This window comes from Rhamphochromis sp. 'chilingali' (genome assembly GCF_963969265.1).
Source record: "Rhamphochromis sp. 'chilingali' genome assembly, chromosome: 21".
Taxonomy (NCBI): domain Eukaryota; kingdom Metazoa; phylum Chordata; class Actinopteri; order Cichliformes; family Cichlidae; genus Rhamphochromis; species Rhamphochromis sp. 'chilingali'.
The window spans coordinates 5,152,462-5,175,745 of NC_137949.1; the positions used below are offsets into that span (position 1 = coordinate 5,152,462).

A 23,284-nucleotide genomic window follows, 5' to 3' on the forward strand; every position below is an offset into this window, starting at 1 on the left:
ATGAAGTTCAGTGTCACTGGCCAGTTGCAGTGTAGATCCTGAACCATTAGGAAAGAAAGAACAGGACGAAGACAAGGCCTTAACACTTTGCATATGACAGGGTAGCATTAGCAATTTAAAACCAATGAAAACATGTTTTTAATGAAATGCATCACTTTCTCTTGTATTTTGATTAGAGTGAAAATTTAAGATTGGGTGGGTCTGGTGGGATTTTCTGGTTTTTAAGTTGGCCACAGCACTCTTGATTTTGGGAATGACTGGTGTACAGAAACTACTGTTGGTCTGAAACAGAAAAACACATTGTTGGACCAATCGATCGGCCCCAGCCTCCTCCCTCTGCAAACATTAGTCCTCTATAACGTCACTTGGTTTGATCTTTTACTTTACTTACATACGAGGTAATTTATGAAAGGACAGTGTACAGGAAGAGATGAGAAAGTGTTCAGAACGAGAACACAAAAATGAAAACACAGAAATCTGGTATTTTTTTTTCAAAGACACCAAGAACTACAACACACTCTGATACTGAACAAAAGAATGAGGGACATTAGAGATGAAAGGGGAAAGAAAGGGAAAAACAGGAACCAACATATCTGTGAAAGTAAAACCATTAACACTTGCTCACAAGTTTATAATCAAATGATTGTACAGAATGTGTGTCTGTGTGTGCATCTGTGAGCAGATTAATTTGGTGGTGGGGAGAGGAGGAAGAAGTGTTTTTACATCTCAGCCATCCCCGTTCAGCTCACCGTTAGTTAATGCACACCGGCACGCACACACAGAAAAACACAAGGGGAGACACACATCTTGGAGGAACAAATAAATGTGGGAACACACATCAATAAATATGTAATTACACACAGCGGTGTGCGCACGCATGCAGTCAGAAACAAGCTGATGCGCACACAGAGAACAAAGCGACAGAAGGACAGAGATATAATCTGATCGTCTTTTCATTGCTGCCATTTGTTCAATTGTCACTTTGGCTTTCTAGTGATCCTCTGTTTCCTTTGATCTCTCGCTCATTCTTTCTGTCTCTCTCTTGGTGTCTGACACACACACACACACACACACACACACACACACACACACACACACACACACACACACACACACACACAATACAAATATGACTTTTCATTCATTATTTATTTGAGCTGTTTAAAGCTACATCAATTGATTTATTTGACACATGGGACATACTACTTGTGTACATGACATCTTACAAATTCAGCTCCTTATAAAGTTATGAAAATGTGAATTGGCAGACCTGGAACACAGTAATATGTTCATTCTGCTGAATCGGTTTTCATGACTGTGAGTCAAATTTTTTGCCGTTCTTGTACTTCAACATTAGTCACCACCGCTATTGTAGCTTTCAGCTGCCGTATCTTCACCAGCTAGTCCCAAATTATTTTCAGTTTTTGACTTGTATGTTATATACACCTACTTGATCCTGCTGAAAGCAGGTTGGATGAGGGTTCTAGAATGAAGCAAAAAAAATGAAAACCAATGGGTGTTGCAGAGACGGGGAACTATTGCATGGGTTTAGGACTATGAGCAACAGGTTTTACATGAACACCTACTCTCATTTGATCCACTGATAACTGTCGGCATAAAAAAATACTGATTAATGCAACTCTGAATGTCTTAAAAGCTTCTTAAAGTTGTGCCTCCTGCTCAGGCAGATGTAACACACTGCATGATGTGTTAGATTCTAATGCAAATGTTTCCCTGTGTAACCAAAGATTAATATGTGTATAAAATTCAATAAACGTCAATAAAGTTTTATAAAGGTTTATGTGCTGCTTGAGGCAGATTAACATCATAATGAACTTTAGGTGATAATTTCTATAAATGTCATTTACATGCGAGTCATTTGTTATGAATATCATCATTTTTGTATCTGGTGTACAATAGCATGGGGAAAACATGAAAGGAAATGGGCATATTTGGTGACACTTACAAGAGGGTAATGACGCCAGAAACTAGTTAATAAACTGCAATGAAGTTGTGGATTTAATACAATGTGTTTACAGTAGTACTTGTTTTCCACTTTGGATAATATCAGCCATACATTAAAGAGTAGAAAGGTTTATGGTGATGGTATTGAGTTATCTGTCACTTTGTTTTTTGTTTTCTACTTCATGGTCTTAATATACATAAGACGTCCTTTGAGGTTATGATGTGTCTTCTTATACTTACAATTCATAGGCTGAATCAACAATCAATTATTACACCATTTTAGCCATTTTCATTTTATATTATAGTTATATATTAGTTGTTTAGGTAAATATTGATATTAGCGAGTTGCCAAGTTGTCAAACCTGAAGCTAAGATAACAACTGTATAACGTTTTAATACTTTGGTGCCACTAACTTCTGTCCTGCCTTTATTCCGGTCTTCATTTTTCTGTGGACTTTCATCCTTTAATCCATTTCACTTCCCCTTCTGTGCCACACTACATTTCTCTCACTCAGCCCTGAGCCTGTTGAAATTCAGTCAATCTCTCTCTCTCTCTCTCTCTCTCTCTCTCTCTCTCTCTCTCTCTCTCTCACACACACACACACACACACACACACACACACACACACACACACACACACACACACACATACTGGCATCACGTCGGCCAGGTATTGGGTCAAAGTTCATGGCGATCTGGCTGCCTCCCCGGTCCTCCCACCGGACTGCTTGATTGACAGCAATCAGGACTAACCTCCCCTCTCCCCTTATACCTCCCTACTCCCTCCTCCCCTTCCACCTGTCAAGACAAAGTGGCTGATTGTGTGTGTGTGTGTGTGCGTGTGCATGTGTGTGCACATTAGTGGACCATTTCCTCTGTCATTTTTAATTATACAAATGATATTCAGCTTTTCCCTGCCCCCCTCCCCAAAAAACTCCCATAATCCCCCAGTCCACTTTCCCACCAGACACAGCTAGGAGGGCACCGCCGTGCTTCCATTAGCATAAGAGTGTGTTTGTTTAAAGAGCCCGTCCCGCCTATAAAATCAAACAATTAGAGATGCAGACAAGCTGCAGCCTATTGACTGCATAAATAATTTTTTTTCTTTTTCCCTTCTTCTCACCTTCGTTTTCTTCCTTTTCTCTCTGGACGATTCGTTTATTGGTTCAGACCTCTTGCCTCTCTCACTCTTTCTCTATCTGTCTTTCTGCAGTTATTCCCACTGCTAATGAACCTGCAGGACCTCACAGGAAGTCAGAGAGGGGGGTTTGGGGTAATCAGGATGCGAGGCTCGCTGCTCATCACCGTGACCTTTAGTCTCGCCGCCGCCAGGTCATGCTAGGCCTCTGGAGTCATCTGTGCATGCAGTATGGCGAAACCTGCCTGAAACCCACTTCTTGGTGTATGTGTGCGTGTGTGAAATCTGTTCACTTTTGAATATGCAGGTCTAAAAAATTCATCTCAAGGCCTCGTTCAATGCTCAGGGAAAGGGTGAGTAAAATATGTAAATATAAATACTTCAACTGACAAAGGCCTGCGTGTAATATTCAATACTGGTGGACAAGAGTACTATTATTCCACTCAGTATGATACATTATTAAAATGCATTGACAACATACTTCAGATGTGATTTTTCTTTATTGCTGTTGTTTTGTTTTTTGTTTTTTTTGGAGGGAGCGGGTGGGTGGGTCAAAATGAGATGAAGAAGAAGAAACTTTAGCTTTCAAAAACATGTAAAACAAAGGTCAGTTCTACTCCAGTCCAGAGGGTGGCAGTAGTGAATCAGAAGCTTTTTAGCTGAAAATAAAAGCTTAAAGGAGAATTTTACTAGTTTAGCTACCATCATTGTCCGATGCGCTGCGTTACAGTAAATCTTTTTTTTTGCAAAAGTTGCGTTAAAAAATTTTTTTTTCCTTTTTCAGTTTCCTTTTCACACCTACTCATAAAATCTCCAGTAAATTTCTTTAAACAATTTCCAAGCATTAAGAAAGAGAAATCTAGTAAACAGATTTGGTAGCATCTTCAGTTTAGACTAATTACCAACAGCAATCTTGTATTTGATAATTATCAAATTCAAGTTCATCATATCTATAAAGATTATGTTTTAACAGTGGTGATGATACCAAAGCCAGGCATGGCAAATGAATACAATAGCAGTTAAAACATGCAAAAACTATAGGATGGTACTTTTAATCTAGGTTTCTTTCAGTAAGTGCCTCCTGTCTGGATGCTTCTCATCCATCTGACTTCTACTTTGTCTTTCTAGTTGCCTGTCTGCCTGTCAGATGTCGTACACAAGCATCACTTTTAGTTTCTAAATCTCCACAGTAATATTCCCATAATCCACTGGGAGCAGCAGAGCTGTCCTGTCATGCCTGTGTCTTCTCCTGTCTCCACGTCTAATTTTTACCTACGGTGACACTCATTGGGTGACAGTTTGATTGACGGGGTGACAGGAAGCAGTGTCGCATCTGTGTGCCATTGCTGTCGTCTTTCATTTCCCCCTCATCGGCGTGACAACGTGCAAGCACCTTACATCTGTTTTACACGTTGCAGAGTGCAGCGGTTGGTTAACAGCTGCAGGTGAAGGCGCCAAACACTTGATTCGTGTCAAGCAGGGTAGCACTTCAGGTTTTCTTGCTATGTTGATTCTCCATTAGCATTAAAACTATAACACACCCTCCTAATGTATGATCATTTAAATGTAAGGTAAGTAATTTTATCTGTCATAATACTAACATGTGACTTTTGTTATAGATATGCTGCCTTAATTCTGATGAAGCCGTCTTAACGATATGTAGAAGTTTAGAATTTTACTAATTTGATTATTAGCAATGAAAACACACAGAGATATACAGACTTCCTCGATATTATTATACTTCACATCTCATTGAAATTAAACATTTACTAACCTAAAAAAATGAATCTTTCTCTTTCTAGCATCTAAACCTAATGTAAACCTGACCACCACCATGTTGTTGTTTTTTTACCATATATGTATGAAAGAATTGAGTTCGAAGATATCAGCTAATGCCAGCAAGCTTGGTTATCACGATGCATTTATAAACTATGGGTGTGATGCACTGGTGGACATAATGGTGGTAATTAGTACACAAGCGTCTTGGACGGTTTCCTCCACACAGCAAGATTTAATATTGGTCAGAGAATTCCACCAGCAGCACGAACACATTACAGAGGTCCAGTTCAGTTACTCAAATTCAATTCAATTTTTTCAATTCAATTTTATTCATATAGCGGCAAATCACAACAAAAGTTGCCTCAAGGCGCTTCAATTCGTGGGGTGACACTTAATAGACACCAATCAATGCCTGCTGAATGTGTAAGTATACCTGACACTCATTATCTATCTCTTTTGCACCAAGCTGTAAATATCCTTTTTCATGCTCTAAAGTTGGGCATTTTAATATTGGAGTCTTTGTGATCTGACTCCCTTTTGGATGTTTTTGGCTCACAAGGTGATTATGTGTGCATCCACTGACCTCTACTAGTAACTTTGGTCATGTTTAGTATGAACAGTCACCATCATAATGATATATATTTATGACAGGGGATACAAAAATCTCAATAGGCCCTCTTTCATTCACCATTTTGGAGCCAAAACTTTTGGTTTACTCACACTCTTTAGGCCAATTGATTGCCCCGAATGTAAAGCTAACATAAAGCTTGAAAATACTGGAAACCGTCAGTTTTACCCCTCAGCCTGCTAGTAGACACACCTATAGTATCAGTTTGAAAATCATACTTTACCTTGTTCTTAAGTTCACTCTGACCTTGAGGTCAAGGTCACTGAGATTGTCAAAGATTTTTTTATAGATGCAGCTCTCATATTGATTTGGGAATCCTGGGTGAATTCCTTGTCGAGTTATCGCATTCACAAAAATTTTAAGAGAACTTGACCTTTGAACTTTGACTTTGAGCTCAAGGTCACTGAGATTAGAAGGAGTCTGCAACTTTTTGTAGATGCAGTTATGGTATTGATTTTCAGAATACTTCTGACCTTTGACTAAGATTTTTTATTAGATGCACATATGGTATCATTTTGAAAATACTACATCGCCTCTTTATCGCATTCACAAACTTAGGTGTCCACCTGCTTGGTAGGGTGATAACAATACCACATCAGTCTTTTCACACCTTAGGGGCAAAAATCAATCCCCTGTGAGTTATGATAATTCCAGTGAAACATTCAAGCAAGATGGTTTAACTTTAGCTTACATAGTTACACAACTGAATTGTGCACTGCTGGCCTTTATGCTAAATTAATGCTAAATTAAATGAATTATAGAGTAAATACATCAGAACCTTCTATAATTTACAATATGGCAGCACTTGAGTGCCAAAGTTTACAGAAAGACGCGTTGATGATGAAACACCGAAACCGTTCATAGTTTTTCAGAATTAATGACAAATTGAACGATAACTCTTATATCTCACTGATATCGCTCAATTGTCTTCCCTTGTCACATTTGTCTCTTATCTTCCCTCTCTGTCTTCTTGCTGCAGATGGACAGGTTGTCCTGATGCGCTCTGTGAGTTTGATTCTCACATAGAGAAGAAGAGACGAATGAGCACACAGGCTGTGTTTGGAACAGGTGTGGCACTCCCTCCCTTCACATACTTACCCTGCCAAGTTCACACAAAACCACACACACTTTCTTTGTCTTTGTAGCGCTGATTTAAATGATAGTAAACATAAAAACACACACTGTGTTTTTCCTCATCAATCACTTTATAATTGGTCACACATTTTGGGCTAACGCACACACACTTTTTATTTTATTCCAACTCCCCTCTTTGTTTAATCACTGTCCGTCTGTCCGCTGCCTTTTCATCTTCAAACACCACATGGTGCCTTAAAAAACACCAAACATCAATCTCCTCAAGTCCAAACAACTTTCATTTTGACAACAACAACAACTAAACTTCCGCTGACTTCTTGACCTGCTCAACTAAAAGATGCTGTTGCGTTATAATTGCTGACGTTCCACTCACTAAAGCAGTTAAAAGGGTAAAACGTTGTAATATATTATATTCCTCCTAGAGCTGTATTCCAGTTTCTATAAAATTACAGCTCAATAATAAAAGTTTAATTTTCAAAAAGTTTTTTTTCTCTTTTAAAGCATAAGCACAATAATATCTCATTAGAAATGAGCTTTTTCTTTCCAATTTTGTTGTTGCAATTTTCGTCTAAAGGTAATTTTCATTGTACTACATTCCAGCTCTGTATTGTTCTGTATTTGGATCCACTTGAAAGCGAACATAATCAATATCAGTATTAGAAAAAAAAAGTTTGCAAGCATCTTTCCAGAGTTTCTTTTGTGTTGTGTTTTGGATTAGACTTATTTATATTAAACTGCAAATAACTTGTGAAAAAATGTGGGCTTATAAAGAAATACCACAAAATCTGGGAACTACTGACCTTTTCAAACCATACAGATGGATTAAATATATAACTTAAGTTGCAAAAACTAGTAGATCTTGTAAACCAAGTGCGAACCATGACGATGACCTAGATTGCTCATGTAGAGTTTTGATCGTACAGCCTGAGGGTAGCTATAAGGAAGCACCCTCATAATGTCTGTATTTGATTGTTCAAAACAAGACTATGTAGAACTGATTGTGGGTTGCAGTTTGTTTGAGAACCTTTCATCCAAACATCATTAACTGACTGAAGACACTTGGCACAGTACATATATATATGTACAATCAAATACAGACATTATGAGTTAAATTTGGAATTAGGGTAAAAGTTTAGCACTATTTCTGATGGTTAAATGTAGACAATGGTGAAGGCATTAATATCAATTAATATACTTACAGAGACACCAGGCAATTTTCATGGATGTCTCAGGAATGGGTGGACTGAAGAACAAGTTCTTGGTTCCTTTTGTTGTATGCTGGAATTTGCTTGCTAACGAGTCCCTAATTTTTCACTAAATGTAGAGAGTTTTCATACGGTCACACCATACTTCCATTTGCTATGTAATGTGCTTTTTTTTTAAAAAATTTTGGCCTTTTTTGGCTTTATTTGATATGGACAGCAGAGACTGACAGGAAAGCAGAGGAAGAGAGAGAGAGAGAGAGAGGGGAAGCCACGCGGCAAAGTGCCGCGGTTTGGATTCGAATCTGGGCCGGCCGCTTAATAAATAAACTTTAATTTCTTGCTTAAATTGACATTTTATCTGTCTGAAACTATAAAAATTAAATCCAAATTGACTTAATCTGGCAGCAGAAAGTATTCAAAACAAGCGTATTGGATTGGGAGATGGTGAACCCTAACTCTGAACTTCAGCTGTGTCACTAGTTTTGCACACTATAATTTTCTGCCTGAAAAATAATTTCTACCAAGACAATGAATTCAAGTTGGTCCAATACAGATCTCTATTTTGTATGTAGTATGAGTAATAAAGTAATAAAGTTCATACAAATAAAGCCTTCACTCATTTAATCTCTGTCAGCACACACACGCAGCAAGTCAGACCAGAGACAGGAGAGTACACATAGAGCTTTACATCCTGTTTAATGACTACTCCCTCTCTCTCTCTCTTCATTAAGCATTATCAACCTCTCTGGCCTAATCTCTCTGAAATTAGTGTCTGGTCTCTACCACCTAAGTGACTGGCTGGCATTCATTAGCGCTGCGTTTTAGCCAAATCAATCATGCCATACCCCGTCCGCCACGCTTTCTTAAAATGTCATCCTCAAACTTCTCACAATCAATTAAGCGGGAGATTAATGAGGCCAATTTGCCGCCAACACATCGGCCTTCCTTCTTCACTGAAAAGGCCACGCACACACACAAACACACACTCTGACGATGTAGAAACACACTCGGGATACTACATCACACACACAGGAGCATGTGTGCACATAAAGCACTGTTTCCTCTTGACAGTCTGTTTGTTCTGGTAGTTCAGCAACAACGTGGCCAATCACTGAACTGCACCATGGCAACAAAACAAGTAACATCTACTTTATATAAACTGTGAGAGAAGTTGACTTTCTGTTTATCAGGGGAACATAAAAATAAAGAAATGCTTCAGCATGTCACTTCTGTGGAAACACAAATATGTATCTCTTCTTTAGCTTTTGTGAATTAATGTGTGTCATTGCCAGTACGCATGTTTCTATGATACCTGCGTCTAGAAAGAATTCACAGTGCTTTACTTGTTCCATATTTTTTCATGTTACAGCTTTATTCCAAAATGGATTAAATTATTTTTTCACTTCAAAATTCTACATACAATACACCATAATACAAAAGAAAAAAAATGTTTGACATTCTTGCAAATTTAGTAAATCTGAAAAACAAAAATATGACCTTTTTTGCAAGCCTTTGCCATGACCCGATTCCACTGATTGTCTCTCAAATATTTCTACCACCTGATCTGATACCATCCCTACAATGAAGCATGGCGGTAGCACCATGCTGTGGGGATCTTTCTCAGCAGCAGGAATGGAAAGGCTAGTTGGGGTCAATGGAAAGATGAATGCAGCAATTAGTAGAGACATCTTAACATATAAACTGTTCTGGGGTGCTCTGGACCTGAGATGCTGGTGCAAAGGCTCATTGTGGCAGGGTGTGGTCTGCGGTGCCTCTGCAGGGGTGGCGGACGCACTTGAGCAGCATCCACAATCACGCCTTAAAAGTCTGTGCTGACTGTCGTTGTGTTGTTGTGTGAAATTGTGGTGTGTGTGTCGGGTTGTAAGCTGACTGTGTGAACAGCAATCGTGGTAATAAGGTGTTTAAAGACGCTGAAAAGCGTACATGTCGTCTGGTCTGCCGTGGTTCGTTTACACTCATCTTTAACATAACAAATACTCTAAGCATACAGTCAAGATAACAAAGGAGTGACTCTGGGTCCACTTTGTGAATGTCACTGAGTGGCCCAGTCAGAACCTAGACTAGAAACCGATTGGAGATGTCTGGAGAGATCTGGTCCACTACTCACGATGTGGCCCAAATTTTAAAATGATAAGCTAGATCAGATCTCTAATCCCTAAACCTAACCAAGGGAGGAAAATGGCAGATTAGCCTGGGTAAAAGACCGAAAGTTGAGGCACACAACGATGTGTGCTGCTGACAAAGTTTCTGGGCTGCCTTTCCTCATAACAGCCATCCCTCAAGAATCTCTCCATCTAAAGCAATGCATTATCAGGGACTGTAACATCTAGTCCTTCTTACTGAATGATAATGTCTGTGCACCAATGCTTCCCATACAAAGATTTAGAGCTTGAGAGGTTCTGCAAAGAAGAATGGGAGAAAATAGTTGTTCCAAGCTTTTAGCACCATACTGAAAAAGATTTGAGGCTATAATTGCTGCTTCAACAAATGAATACATATGTATATGTATATGTATATGTAATTTATTTATTTTTATGTACAATAAATTTGCAAGAATTTCAAGCAAACGTTCACTTTGTTTGTGCATAGAATTTTGAGCTGAAGATTTTTGGACTAAGGCTGTAACATGACAAAACAAGTGAAGCACTTTTGACTCATAGGGATTACTTATACAAACACTGAACTGACGATTTAACATTTTAACGACAGTAGCATCCATCACTATAACAATGTATATGTATATTTTTGTTACCTCTCTTCTGAAGCACTTTGTGACATCTGTCTCTGAAATGTGCTATAAAAATGAACTTTTACTTTACTCACTACTTTTACTCTATACGACAGAAATTAAAGAAACACATAGCTTATGAACATATTGTACACTATTGACTAATTTAATGTCTGTGATAAGTTGTAAGTTACATAAGAATATAACTATTACTCCAGAGTCGAAGAGTAAAAGCAGAAACAGCAACAGAGTTAAAAAGGAATGTAAAACAACCTTGCTGTAGTTTTTGACCCACATACCTCCAACACATTGTATTTCAGTTTCATGCTTTCTCTCTCTCACTATCACTCTCACAGGCTCACACACACACACACACGTGCACACACACACACATGCAGACACGCACACACACCCCACTTCCAGGTGAGGGGAGGTCCACGTTGTTTGTGTCACTTTCAATCTCACATCTACTTCAATCTACCTTGGGATCTGACTCATATGGTTGTCATAGTGACTCTCTAGGGATTATAACAAGGTATTATGGGATGTCTAGTGTCTTGAGCTGCAGGATCAGAACATGGTGTTTACACTCACACGGGCACACTGGCACACAGGCTCGAGACGGCAGCGATGCTCAACACAGCGTGAGCGGCTCCACTTGTTCCAGGCTCGTGTTAACACTCACACATGACAACATGATGTGCACAGCGGCGGAAGAAGGGAGATGGTTGTCACGGCGACATACTCGGTCTGCGCCGCAGCTGTCTGAAGGATTAACACGGGACAGATGAAGAACAAATGGTACAAGGACTTACAATAGGTGCGGCTGTATGTGACACTATTGCATGACGTCCTGAGTGCTTTCACATTGGGAACAGCACCCTCTGGCTGCCAGCGAGTCGCTCATGCAGAGTGTTTGCATTGGAAGCTTTGATAGTCATGTCGACTGACCACCAGAAGAGAGTTGAGTATGCGATCTAATGATTGTCAGATTTGGAACTGCTATTTGCAAACCAGCTGCAAAACATGGAAACCATCGCAATTCCAAATTCGTGTGTGACAATCTGGACAGTAACGCTGTCATCAAACACTTTTTGGTGATTTAAATTATATGTCACTAAATAAATTCCACTACATTTATATGTAAAGCATGTTACTTTGCAGGATCAGATTAGTTACATTTAGCCCCAGTGTTACAAAAACGGACTCCTGAAGTACTTTTTAAGAGAGCCCTCACTCGCTCTGTTTCAGGTCTGTCACACCCCTGAGTGTCTGATCACCATTGAAGCCCCAGGATCAACTGGTCCTTGCCACCTGCCCAATGAGCTTTGTGTAAGTGGGTGCTGTGGCTGGTATTGTTTGTGGGATTGCTAGAGCGTGTTTCCTAAAAGTTCTGTGAAGCTCTTTGTCAAGTCATCCTCTGACAAACCCCTAACCATGATCATTAACCCTGTGCAAACAGATTAACCTTTCTACCAAGTGCTGTCAGTCAGGAATAAAAAGAGAAGAATCATTCTGACACATCAAAAACTACCTACATTTTTCTCCTAGTCTTTCTCCAAAAGATCAAGGTAAGGATAGTCACCAACAATGACTTAGACTTTGGAGCATCAAGAGTGTCCTAACAAAACTAAGAAAACTTGGCAGGGGTTGTCATTTTTTCCAACTACTCTTGTCTAATGTGTTTGTTTGTTTGTTTGTCAGGCAGCTTAGCATATGTGATATTATGCGGATTAGTTTTCGTCTCATATTTTGGTTTCTTTTTGCTTCATTTTGGTTTCCAAGAATTAATGGTTTTAGTTTTTGCCACTTTTGCAGGATTCAAGATTAAACATAAATACCTTGGACAATGATTAATGATGAACAACATATTTCCTTTAAGCTCTTTAAAGATATTTGCAGCGGGCGCTTTAGTTTGTTTACATTCAAAAGAAAGACATTTCTATAGCAGGTATCTCCAAACCTAGGCAACTCACACAAACACAGTCTAGGCGGATACCAACTTAACCTCTGTGATTTTAACCAGAGGTAAGGGTGAGGTGAAGTGACATGTCTCCAAAAATGAAAGTGATCAGGGCTGACAGATGGCTTAACAAAATGATTAAAATATAGCAAAGGAGACAGTTGTGTGCTTCAAAACAGTAATCAGCTTTACTTTTTACGATGAAGGTTCCACGGATGCACGGTGGTGAGCACTGTTGCCTCAAAACAAGAAGTTCAATTCCACCACTAGGCCAGGTTCTTTTACATGTCTTTGCATGTTTTCCCCGTGTTTGCCTGGGTTCTTTCTGGGTACTCCGGCTTCCTCCCACATTCCAAAGACAGGCAATTAGTGGGATGAGATTAATTGGTAACTCTAAATTGCTCCTCTCGCCCTAAGACAGCTGCCCACATAGCAGACAGATCTGACTTCTGGCATAGTAAGTGCTATGTCATCAGGATATGGGCCAGGCCTGGCATAGATAGCACTGTTTATGTGATGGCATGCCACACGTGGCTCGATTATGGTTTGGTTTATGTAGCCCAAGCTCATAGAACACAGGTCTTCCCCGGATCCGGCATCAAGATGGCACTTCTGACCGACTGGTGTCATGGCAGGGTGTATGTCAACCAGATGTGGGCCAGGTCTGGCAATGATGGCACTATTTATGTTCCTATTTTCCTATTTTAGTTAGAAGACCCAAATGCCATGTTGCAATACTATACAGCTATGGTAGCCAACGTTTCACATGCAAATTTGACAGGTTTGTGAGTGTACACTTTATCCAAAACCTAGTGAGGGTTTACTCATGTTTCCTACTGGGTGGCTGTAGCTCAGGAGGTAGAGCAGGTTCCCTACTGATCGGAAGGTTAGTGGTTCAATCCTTGGCTCTTCTAGTCTGCATGTCAAAAGTATAAATGTAAAGGAAGCACTCAGTTTAGAGAAAGTGGGTGAATGTGGCATGTTGTATAGAGCACTATGAGTAATCTGGGAGAGTAGAAAAGTGCTATATAAAAATCAGTCCATTCACTGTCTGAACAGAGTTTCATCATCTTACTTTGCACTATTATGTTCCGGCACATGTTGTTATTACATGGCTTGATTAAGGTATACATTAGGCTGATATCTGGGGCCAGAGCTAAAACTGTTCTGGGCCAGCACAGGGCCACCAGTGTGTCTGCAACGGGCCTTGTGCTGGCCCATGTGTGGGCCACCTCTGGCAAACCACATCTGGGCCACCAAAGGGCCATCATTCCTCGTGGTAGGTGGGCCGAGTGTAAGCACATTGTGTGGCCCAGATCCAGGCCATACCAGTGTTGCTATGTGGGTGGGATAGGCTCCAACTGTGCAACTTTTACCGTAACCACAATGCTGCTTTTTTATTCCAAATCTGAACCTAAACATATTGGTTTTATATTTTCGAACCTAACCAAAGCAAAGTGACACCTGTGTTTTTCTATGCAACTACTGGGACAAAGTATGCTTACTCAGTTGGTAAAGCTTCAATTTCCTGGTTTTGCTTTTGTTTTTGTCCACTTACCAGATGACTGATGGCCTATCAAAAGTCAATGTAGCTGATGAGCATATTTACTTTATTGGCACTTTGCAAGTCAAAGCATGCCGGAAGTCCAGCTTCTCAACTTGATAATTAAGGGCAGTTATGTATATAATGTATCTATTTTTATTCTCCAGAATTACCCAATTAAAACAAAGCATTTCCTGCTTTATTGTTACAGATGGTCAGTGTCACTTTGTTTTTGTTGCTGTTTTGCTTTGTTTTTAACGAGAGGGTGTTACAGTTGGCAATTAACTTTTTATATCTGCTAGAGACTTTTCTGTCAGGATCCTTGAATATGATAAAGGGATAAAAAAGTACAAGGAGATTAGAAAAGTGTGGATTTTTCCATAGCGAAGGCTTACTGGTGTCAGCCAGATTATAATAATAATCAGGTGTAACTGAAGCAGATACACACACACACACACACACACACACACACACACACACACACACACACACACACACACACACACACACACACACACACACACACACACACACACACACACACACTTAGATTAAATGTTTTAAAATGCACTAGCAACAAAAAAGAACATTCTTGAAGGTTTAAAAAATCATCTCAGAAATGTACACGCACTTACAAATACTGCATATCTAATAACACGCACACACCCACACACAGATTACCAGCGCCTATCAGCTGTGGTATCGCGTCAGCCTGGTTGTGATGTTAAAAGCTCAGCCTTTGGGCTGTATGTTAAACAGATATGGAGTGGAGCATGCTAGGGATTAAAACTACAAGACACACACACATTTTTGCACACACACAAACCCGAGGGAGCGAACAGCGATAACCCAGTCATTATCATACTTTCATAATTCCATTTAAGAATTCAGCTTAGCCGCAGCAGCAGCTGGATGTTGAGGAAGTTGGCTGTGTTGAAAAATCTGAGGGTGAATTATGAGGAATCACTGTGCTAATAATGTAGAGGTACATTATTGAGAATAATATAGCTTCAGAAAAGCTCAAAGGCAAATCATAAGAAATAATTCAGATAACAACTGGTGTAAAATCCTCTTTCTGAGGAAAAAAAAGCATTTTATAGGATTTGGATGTCAGACTATAATATTATAAGGGCTTGGGAATTGGAAATAAAAGAATATAGAGCATTACTTGTAATTCATTAAAGGGCTCACTAGGAGCTCTTCAGGATGTAATGCTGACTAGAAAACAGAAATACTACATGAAAGAAAAACTTGGTAAAGGAAACAGAAATTGCTAGTATTGTCATACATTTGCATTAGGCTATACTTACTTACTACAGTACTTGCATTGGCCCAAGACTTTAAAAACTACTGTTAGCATGAGTCACAGTAAGAAAATAAGAAATTGAAAATCAAGACCTGATATGTTTTTTCTACTTAGTCTTTATTGCTAAGCTGTATCTATTGGAAACCCATATCTGTCAATTATAAGTAAAATACTAATTATTAGCAGAACTGCTTATTGGTGAATTTGTGCTACTTTTCCTAGAGTAAGAGTAAATACCCCCAAAACGTTACACTTTTTTAGCATTTGTCTGTGATTGCATCCACATGCTAATTTGCTCCACTTATTAAATGTGACCCTTAGTCTGCTAACTAAAGTAACATTGCATATGTCAGGACTTTGAAATTTTAATCCTTAAAACATCAACGACAATGTTTCAGGTTGATGCTTCTATCCAAATAATGGTCCAAGCACGAGAGGGTTGGTGGAACTGTGAATCTCTATACTTCTTGATCAGTTCATTTTCTAAGATATTTCACTTTAAAACCATCAAAACAGCAGCCTAAGAGCAAAATATCACATGGCTGCTGAAAGTTTCACAAAGAAAAGTTAATCAAGTTAATGTAAAATTGTAAAGAGCACTGTTTACCCACAATATTGAGCAGGTTTGTGTGTGTGTGTGTGTGTGTGTGTGTGTGTGTGTGTGCTTATAGTGTGTAGAGTGTACACATTCTGCATCTTGATGCCTGATGCAACCAAGCAACAATAACTGGGAATTATTCATCAGAAACCAAAGCCACTGAAAAATTTACTGGACCAAGAGTGTGTCCATGTGTGTCCAGCGTGATACTGTGGAACCAGAAGAAAAATAGGCCTGCTGTATCCACATGCATTTCCAAGCTTTTTTCCAAAGATGAGTTCAGATGAGTTTTTATCCGCTGTGAATAGTTCCTACCTGTAAAATGTGGCTTCCTAGGTGAGGTTCGAAGATCTCAGAGGCAATGGCGCTGGGACTTCTCCTCCGCTGGGTACCGATAGCTAAAGACACACACACGCACACAAGGAGAGAGAAAGCACAGGACAGGACAGAAGAAGACTGGTGAGACTCAGACACATTGATACGAGCAAAGCTGCACTCACACACGAATACGTGTTCACAAACACACAAACACTCACGTTTATACAGCCTAGCATGACAAAAACACACATGGCACAAGACAAGAGGAACCAGTGAGTTCAGCTCTGAACAGTCCCAATTAGTGCCACAGGTTAGCATTGTCAGTTGCACTCGCTAAATCAGCCCCATCCTTCAGGTCATATGAGCTACTAATAATACTAACAGGTTTCATTCAGTGACATCATTTGGCAAAGCAACAGCATCTAAGGAAAACGTATTTGTAATGCAACATCATTATATATTATAATTAAATACACTCTCATGCAAGCAAAGTTCAAGTATCTCTACGTGAAAAAAAATTGTTTCATAAAATCTGTAACTTCAAAATTACAAGGTTATTTATTCAATCGTCTACATTGAATAAACAAGGTTGACATTAGACCTCAATCTTTATCTAAGGTACAAAGAAAGTTCATGTTGCATTTTCTCACAGTTTATGTGACCACGGGAGTAGATGGGGTTTGAAAGTAGCCAGAACTTTAACCTCTGTATCATGAAAAGCTTCCAAGTTGATGTTTTAATCACCACCGATCATTCACAAATGCTTTTCGCAAATGCTTCCCCTCAAAGTTATTATTACCTTTTTTTAAAAAAAACATAAGTCAGTGACTACTCTTCCCATGTCCTATTATTTTTTTATTTTCTTTTTTTGCGAGTAATGCATCTCAGTAATGCATTGAGGATATATATTTTGTATCAGGAGTGTAGAAAAAGATGGAAGTTGTCACCATAGTAACCAGGAAAAAAGTTTTAAAATACGTGAAAGGCATTATATTTATGGTATTTTTTTGATCTGTCGACTGAATCTTCAACCAAACATACAACCATCAAATGCTGACTTTCACTTGCCTTTTAATCGGGACACATGAGATTGAAATTTATGCTGAGGAATGCGCAAAAAGTTTTGTGTACAGAAACACGAATCAGTAGGTCGTGACTATATTGCAGACTGTTGTGACATCAGGTTACCATTTGATAAGTTGCATAGAAAATCAACAAAAAAACTCCAAACCAATGCCGCAGTCACCAGCCCCTTTGCAAAGCTGCTAAGAAACACAAGCTGGCAACACTAAAACACCTTATGGCAGGACATGAAAACAAATAATGACCTCAAGGGCTGTCTGTACTGTCTCATCTCTCATCTTATCTCTTAAGCTCTCTTTCTGTTTTTATCCTTCAAGCCATTATTTCCACAAATATTCATGTGACCATCCATCTGCATCGTGAATTCAAAGCTGGATTCTGATGTTCTCATATGTAACATCCATTATAGTAAAACCCCACAGATATCAAAACAGTGTGAGAAGGCGGCTATAATTTGTGTACTTACAGCCCCCTATAACTGTGCACATAGCTAAAGGGGCTAAATACATCATTTATACCAAATTCATGCACCGTAAATAACTTTTTAACGGATAATGTCACAACAGCTCCTCAGTGAGTGACAGGAATATCGAGGAGGGAATCTTTTCCTCTTTCCCTTGCTTTTTTTTCTTCCTTTGCCATTTTTTCCCCTTTTTCCTCTTTTTTATTTTTAATTCTCATCTTCCTGTCCATCATTTGTTTATCTCTAGTGAGTGAGAGAGCTAGGGAAAGGCAGAAAAGACAGACAGGAGTTGAGAGAGAGAGTGAAACAGTTTATAGCTTTCTAAAATTTCACCCTGAGGGCAAAACTCTCTCTACAGACAAAGTCAGAAAGCACAACAGCTTGAGAGATAGAGGGAGGAAAGGAGAGAAAAAGTGAGATGGTCAGTGTAAAATCTGGCCTGAGGTTAAACTGTCTTTCTCTCGCTTTCTCTTTCTCGATAGAAGACAAAAAGAAAGAGAAAAGACTGACGGTGGGAGAGAGACCTCAGTGCTGTCGCTAAGTGCATAATGTAAAGTTCAATCATTAATATAGGCCAGAAAAAGATCAATTCAACAACAGTCGGTAACTTAAAAAAAGCCTTGAACAAGATGGTTCCCAAAAGCATCTAAAGTATTCAAGCAGCCAATATGAATTTTATTTATGAATCTGCTTTTTTTCTTTTAAAGAACTTAATAAAACTATTAAAAGTCCTTTTGACTTCAAAATGAGTTTGAATGCAAAGCAAATTGAATGTATTTGTAAAAAAAAAGTGCTACCAGTTAATGTCTAAGCCTTGAGACAGCTGGAAAATGGAAATGGACAGCACAGGAGAAAAAGCAGAGTGAGACAGTGACAGAGAGCGAGACAGGCACACAGAGGGGCATTAAAGCCCACTAAAAGAGAGATTTTTGTGCCCTGAGGTAATGTTCTTCTCTCTACCCACTCTCCGTCCTCATCTCCCTGCAGACCTCATTACAGCAAATTTAAACACACACCAATAAAAACGCTCATATGCAAGACTCCCGTGTGCTTTTTTGGAAGGGGGTGGGGTTGAAGCGACAGAATTAGCTTTAATTAATGACATAACAAAATGTGCTTGTGAATGAAAGGGTTACAGAGTAAAAAGGAACACAAGGAACACAAGGAGAGAGTAGATGGGATCAAGGAGCTCAGTCTCATCTTTGTGTATAAGTATATACTTTATTTTATATATAATATATATTCATGTGAAGAAGAAATGACTATAAGCAAAAGGAGCATGCCTACATGTTGAATAGATTGTAATAGGGAAAATTTTGCTGATCAGATGAATCTTAATTTTTACTGTTACTATCTTTCAATAAAGGTGCTATATAAATAAAGTTATTATTATTATTGTGTTTCCTGCAAAAACCTGACTTTTTACCTGCAAATTGTAATTACAGGTACCCTTATTCGCAGGTCTAATTATGAAGTTGAAGTTATTATTATTAAGTGTGAGGTAAAAATCAAGGAACACTAGTTACTAGGAAGATGTTGTGTGTGAGTTAAAAAAAATACAGACAAAGAATGATGTGACACTGAGGCAACGACGATGGCATAAAAGAGAAAAAAGGACAAAAAGGGATGAGCATGGGGGGGGGGGGGGGGGGGGGGGGGGGGGTAAATAAAAAGAAAGGTCAGAAAAAACTGAAAATAAGACCAGACTGGAAAAAAGACAATCAAAATGACCATCTCATTGGAAAGTCAATTTAACTTTGTTCTGAAAGTCAAACATTACAGCTGTTGTTAATTTATTTTCTTGTTTAATATGAAATTGGCAACAAACCAGGGATTCCTCTGCTCTGTGTGTGTGTGTGTGTGTGTGTGTGTGTGTGTGTGTGTGTGTGTGTGTGTGTGTGTGTGTGTAGGTGTGTGTGTGTGCGTGTGTGCGTGTGTGTGTGTGTAGGCTTAGAGCCTCTGCCCAGTCCTTCTCGCTGCTGGAAGGTTGGATTAAAGGAATAAACGACAACCTCCAGACTGCTGGCCAAACCCTGCAGAGGGCTGAGCGAAGAAGAAAGGGAGTGACTGTGTAGGTGAGTGTTAGAGAAGCAAAGGAATTTGTATGTGTGTGACAGAGAGTGAAGAGCGGGAATCTGTACTGTTACGCAAACAGCCAATTCAATTAGTGGTAGGTGTAAGAACATTAGAGAGAGAGACAGAGTGCAGGAGCGAGAGAGGATGTGCGAAAGGGAGAGAGAGAGAGAGAGAGAGGGCACCCATTTTGACAAAATGTCAGAGGCAATTTATCACGACCTAACAAAAGACCCCAGGGATAAAGTGAGAGAGAGAGAGGAGGAAGGTGTGAGGACTGAAGGAAAGGAGGGAGAGGAGGCAGGAGTGAAGCATTACTCTGGGAAAGAAACATCTACAGAATAACAGAAAGGAAGTAAGGAAAAGGAAATGAGGGATCTGTATTAAGAGAAAGAAAGGCTGCAGGAGAGGATGTAAAGTTAGAAAAGGCACCCTGTGGAAGCCCTACGCAGGAACAATGTAACGCACCAGCATGAAGGTAAACATTGCATTCATTGGACAACTCGGCAGATGATAGAGTAATGGAGGTTTAATTGAAGAAAGAAAAAATCTTTGAAAAAACATATTTCGCCGTGATGTGAGACTTGTAATAATATAGTGACTGTTCTCTTATAAAACTTTATAAAACATGGGGTTCCAATCAAGCCTGCTGGAAGATTTTACAAAGCCCAAAAAAGCTGCATAGAAGGGATTTTTATGTTTAGGTTTACAATCTTCTTCCTTACAAAGACATTGATCATGGCCTGCCATAACTGAGTAACTGCATGTGGGAAAACAAAAATATTCTCAAGCTGTTCAGCATCAGGTTTGTAAAATAATTATTAGGTGTTAATTACAGATTAATTGTGTGTGTTTGTTGCAGTAAAAGCACAAAAAACAGTATAACACAATAAAAAGATTTTACATTAAATTATGTCCTGTGTTTTATTTTCTTTAGTTTATTCATATCCCGAGACAGCTAACTGGTGCCTATTTAATAGTAAAAGTATCTGTTCTTGCTCTGATATTACATGACAGACTGCAGAAAGCACTAGACTGAGAGACACTTCTTTCTGTTACACACAACAAAGTTTACAGCTCGTCACACAAATGAGAGCCAGTCAGCCTAAAGCAGGCTCTTTCCCTCTGAAATGAGATGTTTGGGCCGATTAACTCTGACAGAGCCGCTCCACTAAACCTGCATCATTTCTCTGCTTAAACTCCTTCAGTAAGACTTTTACTGTTCAGCGCAGAGATGTTTTACAATGTAACCGCCTGAAGTCAGAGAAAAGGAGGCATGAAAGTAAAAGCAGGGAAGATGCACTCATACATAGCTTCATTGATTAACCCTCTAAGGTCTAACTAAACCTAGCCAATCACTATGTGTATTTTTTGTTTTATTAGTTAGTGGGGTTAATGTTAATTGGTGATTTTAAATTATCCATAGGTGTGAATGTGAGTGCGAATGATTGTTTGTCTCTTTGCGTCCCTGCCTCTTGCCCTATGGTAGCTGAGATAGGCTCCAGCACCCCCGTGACCATAATAGGGATAAGTGGAAGATAATGGATGGATGGATATAGTTACTTAAATGCTACATGGTTAAATTTGGGGGTTTTTTTGCCAAAATTTAGGCCAGTTTTAAAGCTGATTATCATTCCATTTCAGACTCTGTACCATCAGCAAATGAATGCAGAATTGCTCATTAATTTTCTATTATTTCTATGTGTCTCATCAGTTTTCAGAAAATCAGAGCTAGAGTTAGATGAAATGTATGGATGATGTCATTGTCCCCACTTGATGCTGATGAGCTAAGTGAATAACTTTGACTTTCTTATCACATTGAAACATGTTGCTGGGAAACCCCAGGATAAAGCACCACTTAATATTTGGGAACAGCACTCCCCGACAACAGTTGTTTCGTCCAGTATGATAAACATCTCACCACACCACTAAAGCCTGCTTGGGACTGGCTCAAGAACACAGGAAAGAGTGTGGGGTGTGACCTAGCCTTCAAACTCCTTAGCATTTGTTAATGTTTCAGTCACACTACTGAAAACGGTGGTTGGATACTGCAATGCAGCCAAAATTATTACAACCATGTGGAATGAACTTGTGATCATGTTGCCTTTGAAATGGTAGCTTTGAAAATGGGGTCTGCGAACACTGGTGGTCAGTTGCCATCTTCAAAGCAACTTTGGAGTGTCAAGAAGGCAACAGAGATGGAGTCAGTTTGCTCCAAGTCTGCAACTGATTGGGGTCAAATTGGCAATTACACACAATCTTTTTGTGATAATAATAATTAGCTGTGATGAATCCACAAACGTTCCTCATTTGTTGCCGCCTGTTGCAAATCTGTTACCATCTAGACACACAGAAATTCACATTCAGTACTTAGATCCAGTCCAGCCAGAACAGCAATTGAGAAATTTCTCCATAAATAGCGACGTACTTGCTGCAGGAAGGAGACTTAAGTGCTAAATGACACAATAACACTTGGCAGCCTTGCTTACAGTGGGGCAAAAAAGTATTTAGTCAGCCACCGATTGTGCAAGTTCCCCCACTTAAAATGATGACAGAGGTCAGTAATTTGCACCAGAGGTACACTTCAACTGTGAGAGACAGAATGTGAAAAAAAAATCCATGAATTCACATGGTAGGATTTGTAAAGAATTTATTCGTAAATCAGGGTGGAAAATAAGTATTTGGTCACCTCAAACAAGGAAAATCTCTGGCTCTCACAGACCTGTAACGTCTTCTGTAAGAAGCTTTTCTGTCCCCCACTCGTTACCTGTATGAATGGCACCTGTTTGAACTCATCATCTGTATAAAAGACACCTGTCCACAGCCTCAAACAGTCAGACTCCAAACTCCGCCATGGCCAAGACCAAAGAGCTTTCGAAGGACACCAGGAAAAGTATTGTAGACCTGCACCAGACTGGGAAGAGTGAATCTACAATAGGCAAGCAGCTTGGTGTGAAAAAATCAACTGTGGGAGCAATCATCAGAAAATGGAAGACATACAAGACCACTGATAATCTCCCTCGATCTGGGGCTCCACGCAAGATCTCATCCCGTGGGGTCAAAATGATCATGAGAACGGTGAGCAAAGATCCCAGAACCACACGGGGGGACCTGGTGAATGACCTGCAGAGAGCTGGGACCAAAGTAACAAAGGTCACCATCAGTAACACACTACAACGGCAGGGAATCAAATCCCGCAGTGCCAGACGTGTTCCGCTGCTGAAGCCAGTGCATGTCCAGGCCCGTCTGAAGTTTGCCAGAGAGCACATGGATGATACAGCAGAGGATTGGGAGAATGTCATGTGGTCAGATGAAACCAAAGTAGAACTTTTTGGTATAAACTCAACTCGTCGTGTTTGGAGGAAGAAGAATACTGA

At 39.5% G+C, this 23,284-nt stretch overlaps 1 protein-coding gene across 2 annotated transcripts in view; it reads right to left on the minus strand.

The window, feature by feature from the left end:
* The window catches only part of npas3 (neuronal PAS domain protein 3), a 370,655-nt gene that overhangs the window by 155,820 nt on the left and 191,551 nt on the right, over positions 1 to 23,284 (minus strand). For both annotated transcript variants that reach the window (XM_080870618.1, XM_080870619.1), the window contains one exon: positions 16,286 to 16,368. In XM_080870618.1, coding sequence (XP_080726744.1) covers positions 16,286 to 16,368 — 83 coding nt within the window. The remainder of the gene's footprint in view (positions 1 to 16,285; positions 16,369 to 23,284) is intronic.